Here is a 21,888-nt window from a genome sequence, read left to right as displayed (position 1 = left end):
CATTAATTCCACAGCACTTTACAGACATTATCATCACTGTCCCCATTGGGGCTCACAATCTACATTCCCTATAGTTATGTTTCAGAATGTGGGAGGAAACCGGAGAACCTGGAAGAAACCCACATAAACAAGGGGAGAACATACAAACTCCTTGCAGATGTTGTCCTTGGTGGGATTTGAACCCAGGACCCCAGCGCTGCAAAGCTGCAGTGCTAACCACTGAGCCACCATACAGTGCTAACCACTGAGCCACCGTGCTGGATTCACCAGAATTTAAAATTTTGGGGATTTAATTTTCCATTAAGCTGGATTCTTTTGAAGATCAAGAAGGAGGTTAAAAAATGCTAAGCCCTGTCACTGCCGTTCCCCGCCCAGTCCTCTGCTCACCTTGGATCACCTTCTGCCGTTGACAAGGCCTCACATGGGACATGACAAACCAGGCCTAGTCCAGAACGGAAGACCAAACCAAAGGCAGATCAGTTTTTTAACCCAACCCCTCCATTATTATGCTTTGTGCTCTGGCGAGATAGAGTATAAACGACGTCTTTTCGTGCAAATTCAATTTGGATTTTCGGGCCAAATTTTACTCGCCTAGAAATAAATACTTTTTATTTTAATCGTTTCACATTCTGAAACTTGTAAAAAAAAATAAATAAATAAATTAGCTTGTGCTACCATCAATATTTTCCAAGACTTATAACTTTTTGTTATGTTGATGGAGAAGTATAACTTCTATTTCTTTTTTTATTCGCTTACAGAGTTGTTTTTAATTATTTTGTGGGGGGGGGGGGGTGGGAGGTCAAATGATGTAATGATGACTTGTATTGCAATTTTAAGGATTTTTTTTGGGGGGGTGGGAGGTCATATGATGTTATGATCACTTGTATTGCATTTTTAGGGTAGGATAATAGACTAAAAAAACAGCAATTCTGGTGTTCAGATTTTTTTTCTTTACAGTGTTTATCATACAGGTTAAATAATTTTAAAATGTATGTATTTTTAAAATGGGGCAAAGTAGGGCGATTCAAACTAACTTAACAGTTTTTTTTCCTCGCCATATTTAAATATTTGTAAAAACTATTATTATTATACAGCCCATACAGGACTTGAACCTGCAATACTTCCGTGTTTCAGTAGATAGTACAAGTAATGATTTCCTATGAAGCCCAGCCTGAGACTCAGCTTCACAGGAGCACCAAGATGGCTGCAACGCGGGCCTACTGCAGGCCACCGGCTACTTGTCAACCCAATAGCAACTTGTGATTGCATCACAGGGTAAAACCCAGTGAAGGCCCCTCCAAGATCACGCCATTGATTGCTACTGTTCAAGAGCAGCAGGCTCCGCTCAGCGCTGTAAGCGACTGGTGCTGGCTGCAAAACACATGCAACACCTGCCCTGTATGGAGCGACCTCAGCTCCTGAGCCTGCCCCAAACACAGCTCCATGATGCAATAGTGAGGTCATGGAGCAGGAAGTCTATGTATAGTGGAGTAGAAAAGAATTCCTATAGTTACCATATAAGACATCTAACCGTATACACCAATAGTGCTTTTTCAGAAGAAACTAAATCCTCTAGTACATGAAAAAAAATGTCTGTCCACAAGTAATTCCTAGTCATGCGACCCGGCTGGAGCTGTGATCCAAGAAAACAATTTACTCTTCACAGATTAAGCCCGGTCACATGTATACAAAGCATTTACAGAAAGGTCCTAGGAGACTCCAGAGCAGAGATCAGCAACCTTCAGCACTCCAGCTGGTGTGGAACCAATGCTAGGCATTCCCTGACACAGATCAGACAGCTGTCAGGGCATGTTGGGGGTTGTAGTTTCACAACAGCTGGGGTGCCAAAGGGTAGTGATCCCTGCTGTAGAGCTTTGAAGGATAGATTTAATCTCAAGACATCTTATCGGTTTACAAAGTGGAAGACATTAAATGGAAACTGTCAGCAGATGTTTGCTATTTAACCCCTTTACCCTTCATCCCAGAGACTGTTTTCACCTTCCCGACCAGGCCAAAGTACTGGAGGGGAGATATATAGCACTGAGCTGAGATTGTTAGCTCCAGTAATTAAACAAAGGAAAAATGTTCCAGCACACGAAGGAATAAGGGGTTAATCAGCCATGTTTAGTGCTAGGGTGATAAAACATCTTTAGAGAGGGAAGAGGTCAGAGGATAAAATCCCAGCCTTTTAGAGCATTTGGTGTGGGGAGGGCCTGGAGGCACAAGCTCTGAAGTTGTTTGGTCATGTGAAGACAAGCTAAAACTTGGGTTGTTCGCTCCTGAAGCGGGCGGTTATCCATAGCCACAAGGACTGTGCCATACGTTAGGTTTTGTTTATCCGGTTAGACCAGGAAGGCAGTGGGTGTTTTTTTTGCTAAAGTTGCCGTAGTTTATGCAGTACTTTTAATAAACCACACCACAGAAGATTTAGAGTGACAGTGTTCCTGTGTCTACCTCTATCTACAATCAAATGAGCTGATCTACCAGTGTATATTTCAAAAGTGGAAAAAATTCCACATTTGGAACAAAACGTTGCTTTGACATGATGGGTCAATAAACCCAATTTTTTGCAATAGTTTTGCTAGTGCTGCATCTGTATTTTTACATATCAGAAATTTAATTTTCAAACTTTCAGTTTTTGTATCCTGAAACCAGTTTGTGTACAAAGTAATTTATAAGTACTTTACATCAGCACAATTTTTGAAACAAATTTTTGCTAGGCAGTTAGAAGGGTTAAAAGTTGATCAGCAATTTCTCATTTTTCCAACAAAAAAAATGTATAAAATCATTTATCTTTTTTTTTTTTTTTTTTGAAGGGGCCTATATGACAGAAAATATCAAAAAGTTACACCAGTTTAAAAACTGCACCCCTCAATGTGCTCAAAACCACATTCAAGAAGTTTATTATTAACCTTTCAGGTGCTTCACAGGAATTAAAGCAATGTAGAAGGAAAAAAATTAACATTTTAATTTTTCCTCTCAAAAATGTTCATTAAGCCCCAAATTTAGCATTTTTACAAGCTAGGTAACAGGAAAAAATAAACTGTACAAATTCTTGTGCAATTTCTTTTGAGTATGCCAATACCCCATATATGGGGGAAATCTGTTTAGCTGCATGGTGTTTGCAGAGCCCCTGGGGTGCCTAAGCTGTAGAAACTCCCCACTAGTGACCCCATTTTGGAAATTACACCTCTCAAGGATCTTCTCTAGATGTGCGGTGTGCACCTTGAACCTATAGGGACTTCACAGGATTTTATAAATGTTGAGCCATGAAAATGAAAAAAAAAATTCTTCTCGCAAATGCTGCTTCAGCACCAAATTTTTCATTTTCACAACGGTAATAGGAGAAAAATGGACCATAAAATTTGTTGTTTAATTTCCCTGCCCAGGTGACTGCGGCTCCTCACTCATGATGATGGGGATGCAGAAACCGCCATCTTGTCTGCTTCCCATTTCTATAAAGCATATGGGGGCTCCACCTCCTTTGGGCCCCTCCCCTTCCAGCGACAGCGTGCTCTCTCCCTTTTTTTTTTATATACATATTATATATATAACTTAGCCAGCTGGTGCGCTACGCCGCAGGCCCAGCAGCTCCCGGCACGCTTGCGAATGGGGATGCGTCATGTTGAATCGCACCCCGCACATGCTCAGACCCGGGCTTCCGGCGCACTCGTGCCAGGGCGCGATGCGACCCCACGTGTGCAGCTCGGACTTCCGGCGAGCTACATCACAGGGAGCGATGCGACCTGCACGTGCGCTGACCCGGAAGGCCTGCCTGCCGGTGAACCCAGCCACGGACCTCTGTGCGTGCGCAGCCCCGACCGCAGGACCCGGCGCACGCGGGAGAGGACCCCGGAAGGCGCCCCCCTGCACGCAGACCCAGGTACAAGCAAGATGGGGCTGAGAACAGAGATCCCATCTGCTGCATCTTCACGGCCTCCAGGCCGCATCGATCCCGGGATCCACGCTCCAGACCCCACGATCAGGTAGGTGAGGCATCACCTAGAGAGGTTCTTATCAAGGACAGGAACCAAAACTGATGCGGAAGAGAGGTACCGCCTTTTTATTCAGAAGGTTCCTGTCCTTGGTGGGCAGATACCCTCTCTCAGGTGGTGCTGTCATGGGAGAAGGGGAAAAATAATGGGATTATTGATTCTCTAACCATAAATGGTCCAAAAGAGAATGCACTAGCATATCAGAAAACGCAGAAAATCACAAAAATGCATATCAGGCAACATTTTTCCACACCTCCAACCAGGAGCCGAAACTTCATACTAAATATCGTTCTGTGTCAGACATGTAATAAGATGTTCTTGTGTATAATGCAGCCCAGATATCGGAGGAGAGGATACTGGACAAAGCGGCTTGTAAAAGGTTTATCTGTTAGAAGAGCTGCTTCTAAACAGTGAATCTTCTAAAGGAAGATCTAGATCAGTGGTGGCAAATCTATGGCACGCAGAGCTCTACCCCCTTGTGGGCACGCAGAGCTCTACCCCCTTGTGGGCACGCAGAGCTCTACCCCCTTGTGGGCACGCAGAGCTCTACCCCCTTGTGGGCACGCAGAGCTATCACCTCAGCATTAGTGCAGTTCCATACCAGTGGACCGGGCGCTTGGGGGTGAGGGGCCCGCCGACGTCAGCCCCTACTTCAGCTGGATGTGCGTCCTCGGATGCAGATCCAGCTGAAGTGAACTTGCCGGGTCCATGCGCCGCAAGACACACCAGCCGGCCAATCACAGACCAGCAGCTGACATCGGCGTGCGCATGGCAGTGACGTCATGAACCCCCGTTGCTTGCATGCTGAAGTCAGCTGCTGGCTTCAGAAGAGGACGACGCGCGGCAGGGGAGCGGGGAAAGGTGTGGAGGAGTGTTTTTTTGAAGTATTGAACAACAGCGGCGCAGGCAGGATGGTTGGTGTATATACTAAGATGCAGGGTTGAGGGGGGGGCGGGGACGGACATATACCTTTATATCTGCAGTCTGGTACCTCTGCTCCTGTCTGTGGCTGCACTTTGTTGCCCCTGCCTGCTCTCTGCTGCTCCCGTCTGCTCTCTCAAGGAGCTGTTTTTTCTAAACTGAAACCTCAGTATTCAGGTTAAATTGCTGTGTTGGCACTTCGCGATAAAAAGGTAATAAGATTTCCCCTTTTTTATGTTGCAGCTTAAAGTCTTTGCCATGTCCTCCCTATGGTACACAAGAATTCATCTTGCATTCCATCTCATATAGATTCATTCAGCATGAAGGTAAAACTAAAAAAAAATAAAATAAAAACACGCCCAGCCTCTCCACACACAGAAAAAGGATCTTTCAATTCAGAAGCATGAAGTCTCACACAGCTGACTGAATAGTGAGAAAGTGTAGAGCCCCTTCTGTCTGACTTCAGTCTGCCTTTATGGCTGAGATTTTATCACTAAAATTTGATAGGGATTTTTTTAGTTTTCCTAATTATATGTATTTGAGAAAGATTTTATATTTTTGTTTCCTTTTACTTAGGTCCTCTTTAACTTGGATACAAAAAAAACCACTGTCTGTGGGTACATTAAATTGACTTCTACTCAAACATGCAGCATCCTTACCCAGCGTATGTCCGTTGATAGAGCGACTCAGGATCCAGGCTTGCAGCATCAACAATTATTGCTTCATCAAAGTTTTTCAGAATTTTTACATTGCTCTTTTTAATGTTCGGCTGAAAGAAAAAAAAGATCATGTAGATTAGCTTTAGAGTTCTATATGTTCATACAGTATTGGGAGAAACCTACTGAAAATTGCATACACGTGAGGAGATCACATTGGTGATATCCTAGATCTTAGACCACCACTAACCCTTTTGGACCACCACTGATCCTTTTGGACCACCACTGATCTCGATTCATAAAAGGCTCAGAGAGCTCAAACCCTTTGACACCACATATTAATTGCTGAAAATCTAAGCGCCAAAGACGTCTGACCTAAAGACTTCAGCAATGTAATCTTCTCACATGTATCATGAAATTAAAAATGTGAAATTCACAAAAGTCCGTGAAAGACAAAAAGATATATACAGTTTTATGGATCAGTCATCACTGACATTTAGTACGCGGTCATTTATTTTATAACCAATTTTTTCAATAATCTCCTTGTGAAGCCTAAAAAGAGTCAGTCTGCAAAAACTGCCTGAAACTTTGTTTTGCTCAATATTAAATATATATTGGCATGACAGACGTTCAGTGCATCTTCACACCTACTTGTCTAACATCTATCTCTGTCCTTCCATGTTTTGACAGGTCAGGCTTTACATGAGTTGACAAAAAGAAGAGATAAATGGGAAACTAGTAGGTTGGAGATGCACAGAACTGTTTGGCCACACCAACGATGCACCGAGCGCTTGTGCTTTGTTTGAACAGTAAATTTGTACTGTCAGACTCTCAGCATAGTATAGGTACAGATTGGCTCTATTAAAACTACTGTCTTGGCTGGATAAGAGGAGCGATCAGAGATGCGTACGCATTGAGCAGCTACTTCGGCTAAGCAGAGAAAAGCTGGATCCTGTTTTATATACTTGGGCCTGAACTGAAAAGAGAAGTCAAGAAAATGTAGGACGTGTAAGGTAGATTACACTGGCTTCTAACGGAATCAACCCTTGCCTGGTCGAATTCTTCTTCTCACATTACAGCATTATCTCACTTGAGAACTTGGAGGAAGCACAAGGTTGGCCTCTTCCCCCTCTCCTCCTTCAATTGGTGGCTGCTAATTGCCAACTATAAAAATTAAGAGCAGTTCTATATGCTGAAGAAGCAACTAAGCACCAAGACGGAGCTGCTGGGTTACCCGGTGGTAGATGAATGATTGTATTCTCACACCATGCTCCAGAGTTCTGACCGAATGCTTAGAATTCTCTAAGGGCTTGCTCACAAGTTGTTTTTTTGCAACGGGGGGGAAAAAAAAAAAAAACACAATATTTTACGGCACAAGCAAAGTGAATGAGATTTCTGAAATCTCATCTCATACACATGCTGTAAGTTTTTACCTTCAAAGCTTTTTTTCCCCGCAAATCAAATCTGCAGCACGTCAATTCCGTCAGCACTTTTCACCCAATCAATCAGATGAATGGGGAAAAAAACACAAGTAACTATCCGTGCAAAAATGCACATATTTTAAACAGCGTTTTTCCAGCAGAAGAATCTACTGAAAATACTAAATGTGTGCATATACCCTTACTGTCAGGTTTTCATCTCTGTATAGGATAAGAGCCATAACTATATACATATAGGACGCAGATTTACCTGACTGGTGGGGGTGTCCGATGTCCCTGTATAGGACTCGTGGTTGGGAGTGCCTTGGTTTCCATGACTGGGATTTCCGGTTCCAGTCCAACTATAATCATCCCCTTTAACTGAGTGAATCAGGTCATTCAAGTACTTGTAATACAGATTGCTAGAGAGGAAGCCAGGCAAGAATACCTGAAATACAAACATCCAATGCATCTTAATTAATCAGAGGAAAATAGAATTGACAAACACTTCAGTAATGGTCAGCAGTCTGGTGTATTCATAGGAGGAATTGCCAACCTGAAACTATACATTGCATTAATTCCTTCATGGGATATGACGTATGTTTACATAATATGTTGTGTCCCTGACTTTGATGTGGGCTCAGATGCCGAGTCCACATCTTTCCCCGCACATGACAGCTGTTTTAATCAGCTGTCATGTGCCTTTAAACAGCCTTTGTGTCTTAAGCATAGCTCCGCCTGCGTCTATCAACCAGTTAAATCCCGCTGTCAATTACTGGCAGCGGGATTTAACATGCGCCAACTGAAAGAGAAGCATTCCAGCCACCCATCGGCGCCCCTATCACATGATCGTGGGGTGCCGATGAGTTGTCATGACGGCCAGGGGTCTGCAGAAGACCGCCGTGCCAGTCATTATATATACTCCTGTGAACGCCGGCTCATGGCTGGCGTTCAGAGGAGATTGTGATTTGCTGCGATACACAGCAGTGCATCAGCACTGCTATGCATAGCACAAGCGATCTAAGCTTCAAGTCTCCTAAGGAAACTATTGAAGTAAAAAAATAATAAGACAAAAAAAAAATGAAAAATTCAAATTATCCCCTTTTTTGCCCCGTTGAAAATAAAACAAACAAACAAAAAAACATTCAAAAATGTCCAATCAAAATATAAAATAAATTAATCCGATCAGTAAACTGTGTAAAGAGAAAAAAATCAAAATGCCAGACTACGTTTTTTTGGCTGCTGCAACATTGCAATAAGAAGCTATCAAAACATCATATCTATCCCAAAATAGTATTAATAAAAGTCAGCTCAGGGAGCAAAAAATAAGCCCTTACCCGGCCCCAGATCCCGAAAAATGGAGACGCTACAGGTCTCGGAAAATGGCAACACATGCATAAACTTTTTTAATACAAATATTGGAATTTTTTTTCCACCACTTAAATAAAAAAAATAAACAATACATGTTTGGTATCTGCGCTGTACTGACCTGGGAAATCATATTGCCAGGTCAGTTTTACCATATAATGAACATGGTATACAAAAAATGCAAAAACAATTGTGGAATTTTTTTTGCAATTTCACTGCACTTGGAATTTTTCCCCCGTTTTCCAGTACACAATATGGTAAAATCAATGGTGTATTTCAAAGGTACAACTCATGCTGCAAAAAAACAAGCCGCCATATTGACCGAAAAATTTAAAAAAATAAAAAAAAAAGTTATGGATCTTGGAAGAAGGGGAGCAAAAAACGGAAACGAACATAGGCCTGGGTAGGTGAAGGGGTTAAGGACCATAAATGTAAAAGCATTAAAAGATTTATTTTTTTTCTTAACATAAGTGGATATTGTGCTGCAGTCAGCAAAAACAGAAAGAGGGCATCTGTGCCATGACCTCACCTTCTCCATGGTGGTCCAAGCCTGACGTAATGGAGTGGTGAAGCAGTTTGGGAGGGGGCCTCCTTCCCGGCAAATGTTGGATTCAATTTCCAGCCGCACAGAGTCATCAAAGCCTAAGGGGTGTGTAGCTTGTAAGGAAAAATACCTAAAAATACAAGACATAGATAGTCAGTTCGGCCAAGAAGAAATAGAATATGAAATGTTGTGGTTTGATGTCTGAATGATTGGAATAAAGCAAAAAGCATGTCAGCTATGTATGAGTTTATAGGGGTTTACCACTACCTCGTCACCTATTCTTAGGAAAGATCATCTGGTTTCGCAAGTCCATGGGACATCAGAGGGTATACACAAACCCTCACTGAGACACGGGCTGTGACCAAGATCCGGGATTGACTGAAATGTTGGCCTCTACTGTAAATACGGACCTAAGCTGATCTCCCAAATAAATATTTTGCAGCAGATTCCCTTGTGACTTTTGGATATCCCTGCCAGAATAGTCAGAGCCAAGGCGGGACGAGACATGACTATGTCCTCCCATCAAATGTACGACAAGGGCCAGCGTTTCTTATGCTACTCCAATTCCAACTGGAGTAAGACTCCTGGTGAGGTGCACAAAGACGCAGGTAAGATGCAACAATCATTAAGTGGTGTGCGTCTCCTAATGAATTTTGCCCATCTTATTCCTGCTCGGCCTTCAATAAGACTGGAGTATGAAACACCAAATAGCAAATGGAGGGCCATGGTTGACTACTATATTGGTTGGATATATATCCTATCAGAAGACAGTAGAAGACGTGCCCGAGTACTGGCCATATATAGGTCAGTAAAATATGAGCCATACCTGGATCGGTAGACCAAGCCTGACCGCCGGGCCTCCGTTAGGTCAGGTCCGAGTCTTTCCATACAAGTACAGTACATGTTTTACGAATGTGTGAAACAAACCTACTATGGTGCAGGTCCGACACCCCAGCACCTGCTCACCGATTAGCAGATTTCACCTCCAGCAGTGGCCGAATGTAAATGCTGTATGAGGCCGAGCACCATAGCCCCTTACACTGTGTATAGACCATTGCTGGGGGCTGCAGATGAACCATTATTGGAGAACAGGAGCTGACGTGCAAATAAACAGCACAGAGCTTTACTGATCTGCTCTCTACATCTGGCCACTGCCAGAGCTGATAACCGCTGATCAGTGGGAGTGATGGACCACCACCAATCTTATATTGATGACCGCTGGAATCGCCAGGTTATTTAAGGCTTTACTTTAGCTTGAACTTAATGAATGCTATTTTAATCTGCATTTTCTGACTTGTGTGCCCACTATACCAGATCGCAATGGTAGACCTCTGCTGATGATCCTGAACAAGCTTTTCTTACTCTCTGCACTTTACAGCAACCATCACTAGAGGAAGAAAAATTCCAAAGCTTGCGGCTTTCATCAAATAGATTTCGGGCTCTTACACACGTCCCGATATTTTTGGTACTGGAGAAACCAGTACCGGATATATCCGTGCGCACCCGTGTGCCACATCGGGAGCACACGTACCGCTGCCTGGGAATCAGTGGTACAGTTAGCGCTGTTCCCAAGCGCTGGGTGCTGAACGCTGCCCTCATCATTGTTCAGAGCTGCGCTGAGCTCAGTGAGTGACAGGACACTGCTTGCTGAGCGCAGCTCAAGGGGCGCGCTCACTGCAGGAGTCATTCTCCCCAGCGTGATCGGTCGCATGGATTGCAGCGGGGGACACTTAGGACAGATGAGTATAAGGTTTTTTTAATTTTATTCTTATTTTTACAGTTTGGACACTGCGGGAGCCAGACACTACTACTCATCATTGTCCCTGCTGGTGCTGATCGCAGCGCCAGCAGGAGACAATGAAGAGGGCAGCTTTCAGCACCCGGCGCTTGAGAACAGCGCTAACTGTACCGCTGATTCCAAGGCGCTGGTAAGTGTCACACGGATGTCATCTCTGTGTTTTCAGTGTGGGACATTTTTGCGGTCCATGCAGTGTGTAAAAAATGGACATGTCAGCGTAATTTGCCCACTGACAAATGGTCCGTGAAAACACACTGACATGTGCACAGACCTATTCATTTGAATGGGTCTACGTGTGTCAGAGTTTCCACACGTACTGGAGACAGTCACCACACGTACCAGACACACTGACGTGTGAAAGAGCCCTTACTACAAGCAACTTTGGCAGAACAGCAATGAGATCTTATATCCCGTGGTCACAAGTGGCTGTGAAACTCAGGCCTTGTAATTTTTTTTTCTGTAGCAAATCCTGATCTCTTGGCAGGAAAGAAGCAGCGGAAAAAACTCAGGTTTTGCTGCGTTTTTTTTGCAGCGTTTATGTCATGCTACATTTTCGTCTTTTGTGCATGCTGATCAAGTTTAGCGCAAAAAAAAAAAAATCTGATTCTATTTCATCAGGTTTTGGACACAAAAAACGCTGCAAAACCTGAGACCAGCGTTTTTTCACCAATCATTACTTTCAATGGGTCAAAAATGCTGAAAGAAGTGACATGCTCTATTATGCAAAAAAAAGTGATGACAAAAAATGTGTGTGCATGAGATTTCTGAAATGTCAGACTTTGCTGGTACTGTAAAACACAGCTGAAAATTTGCATAAAAAACGATGAAAAGACGCCTAGTGTGAAAATAGCCTAAGATTATATATTCTGAAACATTTTTTCAGATTCAGACCCATAAAATAGACGTTTTCTGACAATCTGCAGAACCACCATTCTTTTTTTATTTTTAAACATATTTATTCCAATAATTACTTACTTATCATAAAGGATCATGGCGTCATTCTGTGCCTCCTGTCCATCATACTGTCCATTCTTGGCTGCAAGTTGAGCCTGGAAGTTATCAGCAGCCAACCAGAATTGTAATATATTCAATGCATCTTCCTTCTCCATGTACTAGAGGAAGAAAAATACTTTACATATAATAAAAGTCAATAAGATAAAAAGTGGAAAGCAGAATTTACTTAGCATAAAAAAAACTTTTCAATATTCATTTAAGACATTCTGATGTAAAAGAAGAAATCCCACCACGTGCTGTGCAGAAGATCTGTAGAGGAAAGTGATCTGTGCTGTGGATGTTACATGTCTGCTTTAGCATTTCTCACTTTATGCTGTGGATTTTTAGTGTTTCACCATTTATAATATACCCATAAAAGGGGTATTTTCAAGTTTTGGGTGTTATTCCCACCCCACTCCCCCAATCAATGGGATAGGGAATAACTTCCCAACTGCTGAGACCCCACCGATCCTGAGAATCAGGGATCTGAAGATCCCCATGAGAATGGAGCGGAGGTTGATCATGTTCATTCATTTACATTGGAGTGCCAAAGACCAGCCGAGAGCTGAAACTCGGCTACCTCCAGGGGGTCCCTTTAAGACCAGCCGAGAGCTGCACTCGGCTATCTCCGGGGGGTCCCTTTAAGACCAGCAGAGCGCTGCACTCGGCTATCTCCGGGGGCCTCTTTAAGAATGAATGATCAAGGGCTCCATTCACACAGGACTGTTCATAGCCTTGGTTCTCAGGATTGATGGGGTTTCCAGAGGTCAGACCCCCAGGAATCAGGAAGCTATCCGCCGATAATGGCAGGCATTGTTAAGGTTCCCATATAGAGGTTAGAGTGGGCTAAACATGTTGATATAAGCAGGATCAGCCAACAGTCTTATTGTGTATGGGGGTTTCTCGACTCCCCCATACCAGGTGATGTGGGAGGGAGAAGGATTCAGACTTTTGTATTTCAGAGGTCCTTTCGTTCAGGAAGCAGATCCTCATAGGAAACAAAAGTTATGCTCGGCCGAGTGGTCCTGTGTTTGGGAGTGGGGAGAGAAAGTTGTCAGCCGACCATTAGCAAATGTGAGATAGAGATATATATAATATTATGTGTGACCCCCTGCACTGCCACCGATCAGCTGTTCTCAGCACAAGTGGTGGCCGGGTGTGCTCAGCTGTGGAGCGGAACCAAAAGGCTCCGTCAGCGGCACAGCAGCAGAGAGCCGGATACGGCCTTTTCTAATAGGGCGGCGGTTCTGCAGTATACAGCTGACGGCGCTGTGCTGCTCCACAACTGATCACATCCAGCCACCGCCAGCCCAGGGAAAAGCTAAATCGATGGGAGGGCCAGGTGTCACCCCCCACCCATCTGATATCGATCACCTAGCTCAACAATAGGCCTGCAATATAAAGCACTGGACAGCCCTTTTAATTCTATAAATGATTTTGGAAAATTGTAGCTTTCGTTATACAATGACATTGGTTTTCTAAAACTGTAGTATCCCTTTAATGAGTGCTATAGATTACTACCATTATCATTATGTCTTAGCAGCAAGAGCTGTTTGTTATTTTCTGTAATTATCTCAGCTTCCTCTTTTAGACAAGCTTGTGTAATAAGAGAAAAAGAGAAGAGGAGTGTAAGGCCACAGCCCCACTATCAGTATTCGGTCAGTATTTTTTCTCAGGAGTGGGAGTCAAAACCAGGTGAGGAACAATCGGAGAAAAGGTGTAATAGAAACAAGTCACCAATTCTGCATTTATCACCCACTCCTAAGAAAAAATACTGACCGAATACTGATAGTGGAGCCATAGCCTAATAGTAAAGAGCAGAGTGAGCTGCAGGGAACGCGAGAGGAGCTGCAGGGAACGCGAGAGGAGCTGCAGGGAACGCACAAACATTACCCAGGTAATAGGGGAAATCAGAGGATGTAACAATCCTCCATTGTGAACCACTCACCTCTGAGAAATAAAAGAGCGCCGACTCGCAAAACAAGATATCAGACAGGTACACTGTCCCGCTGGTCAGCACCTCAATCTGGTACTTACAGAAATGCTGACTTCGCAAAAACTCAGAAAAGTGTCTGTAAAATGATAAAAAAAAAAAATTGGTGTTAATCTATTTACTACCTCTGTCATTTAGATCATGTATAAAGCTGGCTTAGTCATCTAGCTCACCCCATAACGCTATTAACATACTAACATGTGTTCTACCTCAGATACTAACACTAGAGACTGCGCAAATAAGTTCCCAGGAGCCGGCCCATCAGCCACGACAGCGAGAGCTGTGAGAGCCACTTTTACCTGATGGCACCCACGTCCCTTCTATTCATTAGCCGACCTGGTGAGATGTCACATAGGCGTCACAGGATGACAAGGACGTGATGCCAGGCTGGCTAATCAAAAGATGAGCCGAGCATGCAGCCAGGTAACCACATTATATTAAAGAAGTTGTCAACTACTTTTACATTGATGCCCTATCCATAGGCTAGGGCATCAATGTATGATTGGCCGAGGTACCGCATGCGGCACCCCCGCCGATCAGCTGTTATCGGTGCCGGCAGCCGCAAATGCTCATCTGCGGGGCTCTCCCGTCAAGTGGTAGTGGCCGACGCGGTGTACTGCAAATCTGCCTCCTATTCTACTGAATGGGAGGCGGGTGTGCAGTACACCGCAACAGCCTCTACCACTTGGCGGCTGAGCCCCGCAGGTGAGCACTTCCGGCCGGCGGCCGTGGCCACCGATGACAGCTGATCGTCAGGGATGCCACGTGCAGGACCCGGCCGATCATACATTGATGCCCACGGATAGGGCATCAATGTAAAAGTAGTGGATAACCCCTTTAATGGATAGTTACAGACGATGTGCTGACAATGCTCATTCAGCTCTGCTACATTTGTGTTCCAGCACTGCACGCACATCACAATCCTAGACAAAATAAGGCTGGAATCACGATATATATTTCCCATTACTCCCATATCCACTTTTGGCTCAAAAGTGGGCTAAAAAACTATAACAAACTGCATTTGTGATTCCAGCCTATAACAAGTCCTAATCGCCCCACCATAACGCAGGGGATTTTATAGAATCTGTTATAAAATGGATCTGTCATATCCACGATGGATGATTAGAACAGAACCCATGACGGGAGTGCCAGTAACTCCCCAATATTTCATCATGAGAAAAAAAAAGACCCTGAAAATGTTTTGACCTACTAATATGGGCACGGCATGTTTCGCACATCTGTGTATCTCGGCCCACGTATGCACTGATCACTGGTCTCCTGACACAACCTTAGCAGCCAGCTCGGCATATATGAGACTACTGCGTTACAGGTCAGGAGACCCGCGGCTGATCTGTACATCCCGGTCCATACTAGTGCCAAGGATATACGGATAGGTAGAATCAATGTCAGATATGTCAGGGCAGCACGATGGATCAGTGGTTAGCACTGTTGCTTTGCAGCGCTGGGGTCCTGGGTGCAAATCCAACCAAGGACAACATCTGCAAGGAGTTTGTATGTTCTCCCTGTGATTGCACACTCCAAAGACATACTCTGCTGGGGAATTTAGAGAGTTAGCCCCAAAGGGGACAGTGATGATAATGTCTGTAAAGCGCTGTAGATTTAATGGTGCTATATAAGTGAGTAAAATAAATAAATATTGAATGGGAGCTGTTCTGCATTACCGGCATTGCAAATCTGTGTAATGTCTTAAGTCTTTAAATCCAGCTGACGCCAGGATTTCCTGCAGCTGACCCTCACCAATCTAATATGCAATCTAATATTTATGTCCTATCTTAGGGATAAGTCATCAAAAGGTAGTGACTTATCTCTGAGATAAGTCAGGGATAAGTCACCACCCCGTTTAAAAGGATTAATGGCTAAGACTACTTGAAAAATGTATCCGCCACGATACATAAGAGCTGAAGATAAAATAGAGTTAAGATGATGCCTGGCGCCTGCACGTAGCCCAACACTGCGGGGAGAAAATTAACTTTATTCTCCCCAGCAGTGTTCCCGTTTCAGTCATCGCTCTGAGTACACAGAGTGGCTGCTGTAACTGCACCCCGGGTTCTGAGTGACAACCGGCTGCAACGCAAAGCCAGCGTCAGTCAGGGCCGGGGGCACGGTTACCAATGCTGCTCTTTATGCTCAGAGCGGTGACTGAACCAGTGCCGATCCCGCCCCGTGACAGATGGGAACGCTGCTGAGGAGAATAAAGTTAATTTTGTCCCCGCAGTGTTAGGCTAAGTGCAGGCGCCGGGCGGCATTATAACGCTGTTAACCTGCAGATTAACCCCATATCTGAAGGTTAATAGGGATTTTTCTGGTGACAGGTTCCCTTTAATATTCTTGAAAACATATCAATAACTTACTCTTGCTCCATGGCATTAAATACTATGGACTGTGCAGTAACAAAGCAGTTGGGGTCCACTTGCCCGTCCTCGCCACAGATCTTTGCTGCAAATAATAACATATAGCCAGTTATGTCATCAGGCATGTTTTATCTATTGCAACTAAACATATTAGAGAACTACAGTCATCAGACAAAGCCACCCTACATGGGAGTTTGCTCTCAGACTAGCTTAAAAGAAGAAAGAAAAAGAAGTGTCATAAACCCATAGATTTTGGGCATTGTGTATTCATGAAGATAGTGCTAGTCACACATGGCCTTCCCTGCTCTTCGCAAAAATTACCAGGCTGACACACAACAGACAGCTGTCAATCACTCTGGAGAGGCGTGAGGAGAACTTTCCTCATGAATTCAGTGAGCTCAAACTAAGTTTCTAGTATTTTGGCTACTAGTAGCGCAGATGTGTACAGAAGCCATGAAGCCCACAAGTGGTCTAGTATTATTTCACTTTAGATAATCCTTCATCTTGTCTTTTTACCTAATGCAATTATACTTGGAATGCACATTCTGCTGTTTACCATCTGATAACAATCTTGTTATGCATATTCCAAATTATATTCATATTAATGTATGTAAACTTTATTTTCAATAAAAACAAGTTAAAAAAAAAAAAAAAAAGAATCTTTTGTCCTTCTGCTCTAAATAAGGCCGAGCTCATGATCCATATACAAAAAACGCAATTCCCCGACTGACCACGGGTCTCCAGATCCATACTTACAGCCTCAGAAACACATACAGGTGCATCTCACAAAATTAGATTATCATCAAAAAGTTAAATTTATTTCAGCTCTGCAATACAAAAAGAACTGAATCTATGGGGTATTGTTAAGAGGAAGAGGAGAGACACCAGACCCAACAATGCAGACGAGCTGAAGGCTGCTATCAAAGCAACCTGGGCTTCCATAACACCTCAGCAGTGCCACAGGCTGATCGCCTCCATGCCACGTAATTGATGCAAAAGGAGCCCCGACCAAGTATTGAGTGCATTTACTGAACCTACATTTCAGTAGGACAACATTTCGGATTTTAAAAACATTTTTCAAGCCGTTGTTATAAAGTATTCTAATTTACTGAGATAATGACTTCTGTGTTTTCATTGGCTGTAAGCCATAATCATCAACATTGACAGAAATAAACACTTGAAATAGATCACTATCTGTAATGACTCTATATAATATATCAGTTTCACTTTATGAATTGAAGAACTGAAATATATTAACTTTTTGATGATATTTTAATTTTGTGAGAAGCACCGGTATTAGGCTGTAAGTTTGGAATTAGAAACCCACGATCAGTAAGGGCATTGTGGTCCGTATACAGACTGAAATATTCCCAGCCTGATATATGGCTGTAATAAAAAAAAAAATCTAAATATGGGACACTTCATTTTATTAAGCCAAAAAAAGTAAATATAAATATTATTTCACTGGGGGGGGGGGGGGTGTCTATCAGGAAACACAATGATGGTGGTCACCTTGTTGTCTTGCGGTTTATTGATGTGCATTATTACATCACTTTTAGTAGCGATAAAGTCTAATAGTAGTTTTATGAAAGACTGTCTCTGTGGCAGCGATTCTGAGCTTCTATACAGCCCTGTATGTTTTAGCGGTGACACCACTATGGTTTATCAGACGGATTTTTTAACCAGATAAAGACCGGGCTATATACCCTCGTTCTTGACCAGGCACTTTTTTTTGCTCTTTTTGTACATGTGGTTTAGAGAGCTGTAAAAATATTTGTCATTTGGATATTCAAGTTATTTTTGAGTCTTTTTTCGAGAGGCTTATTTTTATGCCACTTATATTCTTTTATAATTTTTTTTGCAATCTTGTTTAATATCACTGGAAAAATAAAAAGGAATAAGTATCTTTTCATCCAGTTTTTTTACTGAACAAACAGGACCACTAAAATAGATTTATACATTTTGTAAATATTTTTATATATCGACACCTTTTTTTTTGTTAGGTGGATAGAGCTAGAAATTTGGTTCGAAAGTGGCATATTTAGTGTTTTTATTTTTCGTTTTACAAATGGTGACCCACATAAGATCATAAAAGATCTTTGGGAGGCATTTAAATATTGAAATATTTTTTTGCCCCCCATCTTATTTCCCCTGTAACTTGGGCTGGTATATTAGCCCCAGTTACAAGGGAAATGCAACCTTCTGGCTACTATCAAGACTGTTTGGGTTTCCTATGAGTCCGCAGCTCTTTCTGCCTATTCACTAATCAAATGACCATCGTGTATGAAGGAGGAAGCGCCGTCAGTTCTTTTGGGCTGAGAATACAGTGACCGAGAAGGCACAGACGGTAATAAACTGTTTGTGCCCTCTCTATAGGGACTCCGGCGGTCTCTGACAGCCAGATTCCCGCTGCTGCAGGTATACGATCGCATGTAGCAGAGCTCCTATTCTAATACGTCACTTTACAGCAGAAGTGGGACCACCCGGACGATTAAAGTCTATGGACGCTCTGGAAGCAGTTAAAGAATTAAGAGGCCGCAAAACAAAAAAAACAGCTAGCAGGAAGTAAAAAATTAAAAACAGGATCCCTCCCCTGATAATTCCTCCACCAGCCTTTGCTGATTTTTCTATGGCAGTGAAGTCCATTCACACAACTGCTGCAGCCAATTACTAGCCAGATGCTATATTCACTAGCAATGACTGGCGGCAGCAGTCACATGGATTTACCTCACGGCTACAGGAAAGCCAACTAGTGGATACAACTGAGGGATGTGGTTTTTATTATAGCATATCCTCCTGTTTGTTTTTTATTCCAGATAACGCTTTATACTAGTTAAGCTAATGCCTTTTATACACAGGACAGAGCTTCCATGTGGAAAATTCTCTTAGATTGGAGTGCAAAACAAACTTTTTTAAACAAAATTTTTTTTTTTTTTTCCCATAATTCCAATTTAAAAAATAATCCCCAGGACCACTCACCTACAATGTCACTCCTGATTTCCTCACTGATGGGTATAGGTTTAGCAGCATCCGGAGAAATGTATTTGGTGAAAGTGTTAACAGCGTCGCGCTCTATACCTGTAACAGAAGACCGGTATTAACCTAGATACAACGCTGTCTGGGATGAGCAGTAAGGTGTAATATGGGCAGCGACTCCAGCAGCCTCACACATATACATGCATAATAAAGAAGACATGTCAATAATTCTGCACAATTTCTCTTTTTGAGCTGTCACAGGACTAAGCCCCCCCACAAATGTCTGGAAGCTATGTCCGTGCAGCCAATAATCGAGATTTCAGTATATCCGAGTTAGGGTACGTGCACACCATCCTTTCTGGCAGCACTTTGAACGCACTATACTTTATGTTCACCGCATCCTATACATTGCACTGATAGAATTTCTCTTGCGGAGAAGAGAAACTGACATGCTGCGGCCTGGAAAGACACGCCGCATGTCCGTCTCCGCGGGTGATCCGCAGCACACAGACGCATAGTGGGCATGGAATTTTTTGAAGTCCCATCCACTATGCTGTAACATCTGGCTGCTGCGGATTGCATGCAGAGCAAGTGCACTGCGTCCAATCCGCAGCCATTCCTGACAGTGTGCACGCACCCTTATGCTTCCAGCTCTCCACTGACTGATGGAGTCTTTCATGCATCGACACTTTGAAGGCAATGTTTCATCAGGAAAACTAATTTCCATATCCCTCCTTTGAGTGGACCACATGTAGGGCTGTGCCTTTTTGGGACCCCTACACCATGAGCAGGATTATTAAGCTGCTCCCCAAACAAACATATCTTGCTTCAATCGACGGAACAAAGCTGGAGACCCAACCCACAGGCCCGACGAAATACACGAAGATAAGAATACAAGGAAACTTCAAACAAGGAGGAAGAAAATCTACAAAAACTGAGGTATCATTTTAATCAGTATGACAGCGCCAATATGGCCCTGTCTGTACTCTGTACTTTACTTCGTAAAATGCTGCTGACAGGTTATCTTTAAGAGATGTTCTTCACTTAAAAATCAGGGGTGCAAAACCTTTTATTTATTTTTTTTAAATAAACCACCCAGAAGTGTCTAAAATAATATAATGCTATCCAATTCGGGAGGTCCTCATTCACATTAGAAGGTTGAAGTTGGTGGCTTTGGCCGCCTCATCTAAACGTGCATGAAAGGCAAGGTGTCATCAGAAAATTATCTTTTTTTAAATCAAGTTTATATATTGAATGTAAGTTTTTACATATTTTTATTTATATATCACTTCATTAAAAAAAAAATTCAAATTCTTGTAATTTTCAATTTAACCATCAGGCTTATTTTACAGCTTCAACTTCCTGTTGGACACAAACATTCGCAACAAAAGACTAACAGACCCTAGATTTCCTATAGAAACCTTCTCAGCTTCTAATCTGAACATTAGTACTGAGCGAGTATGTTCTATTAACCCTTTCACCGGGTATGCTCGGGCCGAGCTCCGAGTATTTATAGCTGCTCGGTGATATGTTTGAATCGCTCCCGTGTGCATGATTTGCAACTGTTTGACAGTTTTAATACATGTGAGGAATGTATTTCTTACACATTCCTCACATGTAATAAAGCTGTCAAACAGTTGCAAATCATGCACACGGGAGCGATTTAACCTCATCACCGAGCAGCTATAAATACTCGAAGCTCGGCCTGAGCATACTCGGACAGAACATACTCGCTCAACCCTACTGAACATAGAAGGTCAGTGTGTTGGAGCAGATGAGCTCTGACATCACCTACTGTGAATGGTGGACTCATCTACTAGCTTTCATTGTAATCCTGCCTGTGGTGATGAGACTGAAGAAAAGTCCTGATTAAAGATGAGGGAGTGTGAACCTCTAGTACACAAACTAGTAGCAAGAGTGAGGCAGAAAGTGTTGGCACCCTTGAAATTGTTCCAGAAAATGAAGGACCATATTTTTTCGGATTATAAGACGCACTTTCCCACCACTCACCCCAAATTTGGGGGCGAAAATGGGGGTGCGTCTAATAATCTGAATTGAGCAGTGGAGCTTACCAGCTGCGGTGGAGCAGGGTCCCTGGGTTGCTGCAGCCGGAAGCTTCTGTCGGAGGCAGAAGTTAGGAGATGGCTGCGGGCCCCATGCAGGTAGAATGAGGTGTTCGGTGTTGCGGGGGCTCCGGCAACAATGTGAAAGCCAGAGTTCCACACCTTCCAAACTCTTCTATGCGGTGGACTCTGGGAAAATGGCTGCCGGTGGCAGCGCATGCTCAGATTGAGATCAGGAGCAGAGATTTCAGGAGACAAGATCTCGGTGCCGAGATCTCAATCGGAGCATGCTCCACCTCTGGCAGCCATTTTTCCAGGAGTCCACCGTATGGAAGGTGCCAAGCTCCGTCTTTCACAAAATGTCGGCTGAGCCCCTGGCACCACTGAACGCCTTATCCTACCAGCATGGGGTCCGCAGCCATCTCCCGACTCCTGCCTCTGAACACCCCCTGCCTCAGCCAGCAGCGACCATGCCACATGGGACCCCGCTCCACCAACGCCGCCACCCCCAAGGTATGCTGATAACACTCACAGGTTTATTAAAAAACATTTTTTTTCCTATTTTCCTCCCCAAAATTTGGGGTGCGTCTTATAATCTGCAAAATATGGTTCTTCTCCCAGAAAATTATTGCAATTACACATGTTTTGTTATACATGTTTTATTTCCTGTGTGTATTGCAACACCACAAAAAAAACTGAAAAAGAGGCAAATTGGACATAATTTCACACAAAACCTCAAAAATGGGCAGGACAAAATTATTGGCACCCTCAACTTAATATTTATTCCAAAG

At 43.2% G+C, this 21,888-nt stretch overlaps 1 protein-coding gene across 1 annotated transcript in view; it reads right to left on the bottom strand.

Annotated features, from left to right (window-relative positions):
• The window catches only part of AKAP10 (A-kinase anchoring protein 10), a 46,034-nt gene that overhangs the window by 6,473 nt on the left and 17,673 nt on the right, over positions 1 to 21,888 (bottom strand). Inside the window, exons 5-11 of the mRNA XM_073668037.1 lie at positions 19,038 to 19,136; positions 16,059 to 16,143; positions 13,642 to 13,765; positions 11,676 to 11,812; positions 8,888 to 9,032; positions 7,262 to 7,438; positions 5,576 to 5,685 (exon numbers count right to left, since the gene is read on the bottom strand). Of these exons, the coding sequence (XP_073524138.1) occupies positions 5,576 to 5,685; positions 7,262 to 7,438; positions 8,888 to 9,032; positions 11,676 to 11,812; positions 13,642 to 13,765; positions 16,059 to 16,143; positions 19,038 to 19,136 (877 nt within the window). The remainder of the gene's footprint in view (positions 1 to 5,575; positions 5,686 to 7,261; positions 7,439 to 8,887; positions 9,033 to 11,675; positions 11,813 to 13,641; positions 13,766 to 16,058; positions 16,144 to 19,037; positions 19,137 to 21,888) is intronic.

Source organism: Phyllobates terribilis, unplaced genomic scaffold, assembly GCF_046119375.1.
Source record: "Phyllobates terribilis strain yellow unplaced genomic scaffold, ASM4611937v1 Scaffold_2__4_contigs__length_985480577, whole genome shotgun sequence".
Lineage (NCBI taxonomy): Eukaryota > Metazoa > Chordata > Amphibia > Anura > Dendrobatidae > Phyllobates > Phyllobates terribilis.
The sequence above is the reverse complement of the archived record's forward strand: the minus strand, read 5'-3'. Positions and strand labels throughout refer to the sequence as shown.